Genomic DNA, 6,862 nt, shown 5'->3' with positions numbered 1-6,862 from the left:
AATGAAGCTAACGTTTCAGTCTGGTGCTGCTAAACGTAAGGAAATGCCGCTGAAGAAGTTTTTATTGAGTTGCAGAAAGTAGCTCTGTTGAACTATGTCGCTAGACCTACAGATGAGGCAGGTTCTAGCTACGCACTACTGATAGTACTCCTGCTCCGGCATCTCATCAAAATCAAATGCAACATTGGTAGTAAATGATGCTTTTGCTGACGAACGATTACCCGCTATTCTCGATGAACAAGTGAGTCAGCAGCAGGGTCACTACGAAGAAATCGAATGCGATACGTAAGATACTTCGTCACAGAGAGGTAGGCATAGTAGAGTCGTATTCATCCCCTACAATATAGTTCACCTCTAAGAATGCCTAAATTTTTGAAGGAGTCCAATTAGTGAAGAATAACGGGAAGCTCCCTACGTTTTTCCTTGGACACGATTAAACTTCGTCCTGTATATACCACCCAAGTATTTCGCTTTTATTTGCAGGAAATATGGTAAGCTTAATATTGATTTATATATATTACTAAATTCTTTTTATGCAATATGGTGGCTATATTCATTAATTCTCTTGCGTTGGGTATTTATGATGGATTTTAATTAATTATGCATATATAATATAAGTGCCTTTTACAAATGTCTTATGTGGGATAATAGTGGTGCATCACCAAGCTATTCGGATTCAGGGATCCAACCCCCATCCAAAAGTAATATATTCGAGGCTGTTAACAATGACATTCTAAAAACGTTTTAAGATGAATAAATTTACGCGGATATTAAAAATCACTTAGCACCGAGTTCAGCAAGGCCAACTAGATATCTAGTTTCAGACCTCTGCAACAGAAAAGGGCAGTCTGTCGAGCTGGTGTAACAGACATAAAAATTTACAAGAAATTTAATTTGTAAATGGTTAGTACGAAAGTTCAAGTGACATTAGTAATCTGCATCTAAAAAAACAAAATCTAAGACCTTCACAGTCTTTAGTGTATTTTTTGTTGATTCTTAATGCCTAAACGAGGGGCTTAATTCATACAATGTACAACTAAGGCTCCTATAAACCAGGTTTACAGGAGCCTTATGTACAACAAAAAGGATAACATTCGTAATATTTGGGGCAAGCTCTGAATAAAAGAGCAAATTACACGTTTACAGTTTGGCAACACATCACAGGTTGGCCTTTCTCCTAGCGTTCTATTGGTTAAGTTTTGAATGAAGTCAAATTTGAATGTAGACAAACGTAGTGGGCTCACGCCTCACACCTCTTGTGTACGTATGCTAAGCTGATCTATTTCAGTACATTTGTTATGGATAACTAATGTATGTGCTGATTGTTTTGAGTGCATGTAACTATCACATTAAAGTATTTGCGATGAGATTATAACTTTAATTCCGTAAACAAGTAATTATTACTTATATTTTAAGTTCTAACCTAGTAGTTTTCTGGGTAATATCTCTCAAATCATCTGAGGATATTATGGCTGAAAACATCCCTGATGAAAAATTGGCTTTAGCTGCTGTGCGACAGAAAAGATATCTGAACGGAGAGCCACTGAAAAGAACGGCTTTATCTGTAATTAATGGAAACAAAAATTTTGAAAAAAATCCCGTCGAGGTAAGAACGCTTTGATTCCCTTTTATATGAGTTATAATATTGCTATGTTTTAGAAAACTCAAACCCAGTACATTTTATTAGTGTAAATTTAATTGTGTATAATTTATTTTATATATCTGTCATCGATAATACAGTGTTAAAATGAAGTGTTGTTCTGATGTATTTTTTCGTTTAATGATCTTTCTTAAAGAAGGCATTAATTACATTTTTTTCCTTCTGCAGTTAACATGAAATGAGCAGTTGTAATTTTTTTAAATATTTAACATGTAATAATGGCTTTAATATTAAAGACTTCTAAAAGGATCAAAGAAATAAACAAGTCTTGTGCATATGGAGACAATGTATATCGCAATATTGTCGAATTTTTTTAAAAAAATTATTTATTAGCAATTTAGTTATGTGCATTTACCTATTTCAAATGGAGGGCAGTAAATTAATTTGAATTAAACCTGAATATATTTTTTATATTTGATTTGTTCTTAACAGAGGTTTCCAACAGTGGCCAAGTACTTAACACCGCTGAATACTGGTAGCTTGACCTGGTTTTAGTTCAGTCTCGCACAAACTAACTGGGAAAATGTTTACAGCTGGGTGTCCCTTGTTTTTTGGCGCCAAGATCGGCACCAGAAAGGCACAATTTCTAGTTGCCTGCTCCACAAAATCTAAATGAGAAGTCGAAAAATCGCACAATCTCGGTGTCCATGTACACATCGATCTATTTTCACTTAGAAAAAAACGTCGGAGAATTGCACGAACTCAGCATTGCTGACTGCCTTGACTTTGTCCATGTACATATCTATTAATTTTCACTTAAAAAAATCAGGAAGCTAAACTATCATGGTAACCAGAAAGGGAGTTTCATCACCAAAATTGGACAAAATTTGTCGCCAATTGAAGGGGCACCCAATTCTACATGAGAGCCAAGAGCTGTTGCATGTTGGTTTTTCCCACGTAATGTAAATTAAAGTCATTTTCCATCAGAAAGCCTTTCCATTAGGCAGCTAGCCCTCATGGCTTTCTATATTCAAATAATGTAACCTAACCTGTTCTTAACACTACCAGGCTAAACAATAGACAAATTTTAAAGGCCCATAATTCGGAAGCATCCATTTCAAGTTAAAAAATTAATTTAAAAAATAAAAAATTAATTAATCTTTAATAATATAGAATTGTTACTTTTATATAACACAAAAAAGGTTATAGCAATTGATAAAGTATTAAAACTGGATTTGGTGCTGCATATTGTGTCGAGTTATATTCCTGAGATATATGTATGTGATAAATCCAAATATGGATACTGTATATGTATGTTCCCTGTTCACTCTCCATTTGCAGCTATTCCAACAAGTATTGTAAACATATTTTCATTTATTGTGCAATTTGTTTTATTATCAGAATTTTACAAGGATAATAGGTATGAGCTGTTAACATTAATTCAAGATTTCAAAAAAGGAAATGGAAAGTTAAAACAACAAGTTACAATGTTTAAATATTTTATATATAAAAAAAGGCTGTAGTGTTTATATTGGTGTTTGTTTCCCTAAACAAAAATTTTAAGTGACTTTAAGATTTCATCTTATAAATAGATCCTGAATATAAAGTTTTGGTTGATCTTTACATTATGGTAACTTGGCGTTTTTTTGGCGAAAATTTGGCGACCAACTCTCCTACAGCAACCCTCTATTTTTTTTTTCCCGCCGCCATTTTGTCTTCACGAAGTAAAGACATGTTTCTTTTCTTTTTATCTACTGAACACTTCTTCCAACAATCTACTACCCGAATTACACTTATGCTAGAAATTTTATCTAACAAAACTGCTTAATCATGACAAATATTCACTGCAAAATTGGGAAAAAGTGCACAATACCATATTCCTTACGCGTTTTTCAAAATAACACATACACATAAACCATGTACACGTCGACTTATTTTTACTTAAAAAAACATCCCAGAATTGCAAAAAAATGGCATTGCGCACACTCTTCACTATATCCATGTACACTGCTTTTTTCTCATAAATTAGAAAAATTTTACGAAAATACATAACAATTTTCTCAATCTTTAAACCCGGTAAAAAGAACATATATGAAATTACCTGATCGCGGAAAAGTATTTACCCTTTCTAAATATGAACATTTCCACATATAAAATAAATAAAATATCCAAAAACTTTTACCTCTAAATCATCTGTTACATTATACACGTCACCAACGAATTCATACCCCAACCATTACAAATACTTATTGTCAGATATTTAAATTATTTCCATGCACGTTTACTTCAACTTAAACGTGTACCAAATTCCTACAAACATAAAATTCACAAAATAACTATCATTTAATTAAAATATCACTTAACCATGTACACGTCGACTTATTTTTACTTAAAAAAAATATCCCAGAATTGCACAAAAATGGCATTGCGCACACTCTTCACTATATCCATGTACACTGCTTTTTTCTCATAAATTAGAAAAATTTCATGAAAATACATGACAGTTTTCTCAATCTTTAAACCCGGTAAAAAGAACATATATGAAATTACCTGATCGCGGAAAAGTATTTACCCTTCCTAAATATGAACATTTCCACATATAAAATAAATAAAATATCCAAAACCTTTTACCTCTAAATCATCTATTACATTGTACACGTCACCAACGAATTCATACCCCAACTATTACAAATACTTATTGTCAGATATTTGAATAATTTCCATGCACGTTTACTTCAACTAAAACGTATACCAAATTCCTACAAACATAAAATTCACAAAATAACTATCATTTAATTAAAATATAATTAAATTCAAAAACACTACTTAAAATATAAATGAGCACATACATTGAATTAATACATACATAAATACCCATTTCGAATTCACTTTAGTTACGGCCATGGGATCCAAAAATTCACGAACACTGTTTCACACAACACAGAATAAAGCCAAATACAAAATTTCCAGATTTTTTCCCGATTTCCCCCCTTTTCCGATTAAAGAACCGTAATTCGTCCATTAATATCACATGACATATCCCATGATCTCTCATTTCCCTCACACAAAATAATGCGTAATCGGAACTGAGTACTGCTCACATTATTACCAAAGTGCCAGGTAGTAACCTTTATCGCCTCCAAAATGTCGCCAAACTACCAGTTACCATATTGTAAAGATCAACCAAAATTTTTCTTGGGCCTGCTAAAGATTTGATATGCCACTGGATCTTAATGTTAAAATGAGATGCCTTAAAAATGTGATTTAAATTAATTTGAAACTGTATGTTATCAGTAAATTGTACTATGTAAGTAAGGCAATTATTGACAGAAATAGTACACGGGGGTCATCGGCTATTGCGGGATTACATTTGAGATGGATTTCCTAAAGAAAAATGGGTTGTATTTAGGTTTGTTATCAACAAGTACCACTAATTTAATTTGTTATAATAATATGAGATTACTTGAAATAAAATTATAGAGGTGTTTAAGTTAATCATATCCATAAAAACTTCCATAGCATCCATATCTGTAGAACTTGTAGAAACTGCCCTGAAATGGAGCTCTTTCTGGAATGCGCCTTCACCTGTTCGGCAATACTTGCAGCTCTGGAAAGCTTGAGAGAAGTGTATAGAAACTGCAGTTCCTGGTAGAAAAGCCATCTTAATGGAAGACAAAATTTCCAGCCTAAAATTATAAAGGTCATTTTATTTGTTATTAGCTTGAATATTAAATCCCTACATTTAAATGATGTGAGATTGTCGATAGAAAAACATTCGACAGTTTATCAGCATCATTCGATTCAAGATGAAACGTCATATTCAACTGCAAAATTCCACTGACCGTGAAACTTGGTGGTGATTTTGCCAAATTTGCACAGTCATTCTGGCAGAAATTTGAAGGAACAGGTTGCTCATTATTTATCAAGATGTAAAAAACTTAAATTACTTGTGCTAATCTTTTATGTTGCACAGCTAGTGTTTATCCAGTTTAAGTCGTACTTTTCTTGATGCCAGTATCCCGTACATTTGAAAGTACTATCTACTGTTCCATTGAAAACAAGTCCCAAATTTTTTAATCACATTTTCAAAGTGCGATTTAAAAACATAAATGGCAATTAACTTACCTAGGTTACTAGCTAGGACTTTAGCAGTGTACATGGATAAAGTTAAGAGTGTGCGCAATGCCATTTTTGTGCAATTCTGGGATGTGTTTTAAGTGAAACTAGGTCAACGTGTACATTACCGTGTATGTGGAATTCTTAAAAACGCGGCAAGCAGTTTGCGATTCTGCACTTTCTCCCAATTTCGCACCTAAACTTCATCATGATTAAGCACTTTTGTTCCATAAAAGTTCTAGCATAAGCGTAATCCGGCTAGCAGATTGTTGGAAAAAAGTGTTGAGTAAAAAAAAAAAAAAAAAAAAAAAAAAAAAAAAATGCCTTTACTTCGTGAAAACAAAATTACGTCCAAAACAAAACTAGCAGGTTGCTGTAGCAGGGTTGGTCGCCAAATTTTCACCAAAAAATCGCCAAGTTACCATAATTCAAAGATTAACCAATTTGGCAATTTTTTTTATTAAAAAAATTAGATAAAACGAAACAAATGCAATGAAATGGTGGTGGTGGTTAAACCAAATAAGGTACTTACGGTAAAAATATATTTACGGGTGCCCCTTGGCGATTTTTGGCTGTCAATGGATACCAAGTTTGTGCAATTCTTTGGATTGTTATTTTGGCTTTGTGTCGACCTATTTTCACTTAATAAAATTGCTAATCTTTGGAATATGGTAACAGGTAGTTTGGTGACATTTTGGTAAGGCGATAAAGGTTACTAGTTAGCACATTAGCAGTGTACAGGGATAAAGTCAAGAGTGTGCGCAATGCCATTTTTGTGCAATTCTGGGATGATTTTTTTTAAGTCAAAATAGGTCGACGTGTACATGTATGATACCGTGTATGTGCAGTTCTTAAAAACGCGGCAAGCAGTTGGCGATTCTGCACTTTCTCCCAATTTCACACCTAATCTTCGTGATGATTAAGCACTTTTGTTCCATAAAAGTTCTAGCATAAGCGTAATTTAGCTAGCAGATTGTTGGAAAAAAATGTTGAGTAAAAAAAAAAAAAAAAAAAGCCTTTACTTCGTGAAAACAAAATGGCATCTAAACAAAAACTAGCAGGTTGCTGTAGCAGGGTTGGTCGCCAAATTTTTGCCAAAAAATAAACATCAGGGAATTGCACAAACTTGGCATTGCATACTCCCTT

The 6,862-nt window shown here is 33.2% G+C and overlaps 1 protein-coding gene across 1 annotated transcript in view; it reads left to right on the top strand.

Moving 5' to 3' along the window:
• Positions 1 to 1,202: 1,202 nt before the first annotated feature.
• LOC118184042 (G2/mitotic-specific cyclin-A-like) overlaps positions 1,203 to 6,862 on the top strand; it is a 94,753-nt gene continuing 89,093 nt past the window's right edge. Inside the window, exon 1 of the mRNA XM_035353681.2 lies at positions 1,203 to 1,606. Within this exon, the coding sequence (XP_035209572.1) occupies positions 1,469 to 1,606 (138 nt within the window). The 5' untranslated portion in view covers positions 1,203 to 1,468. The remainder of the gene's footprint in view (positions 1,607 to 6,862) is intronic.

The sequence above is a fragment of the Stegodyphus dumicola genome, chromosome X2 (assembly GCF_044657685.1).
Source record: "Stegodyphus dumicola isolate Sdum_Otavi_A_Nest chromosome X2, ASM4465768v1".
Lineage (NCBI taxonomy): Eukaryota > Metazoa > Arthropoda > Arachnida > Araneae > Eresidae > Stegodyphus > Stegodyphus dumicola.
The sequence above is the reverse complement of the archived record's forward strand: the minus strand, read 5'-3'. Positions and strand labels throughout refer to the sequence as shown.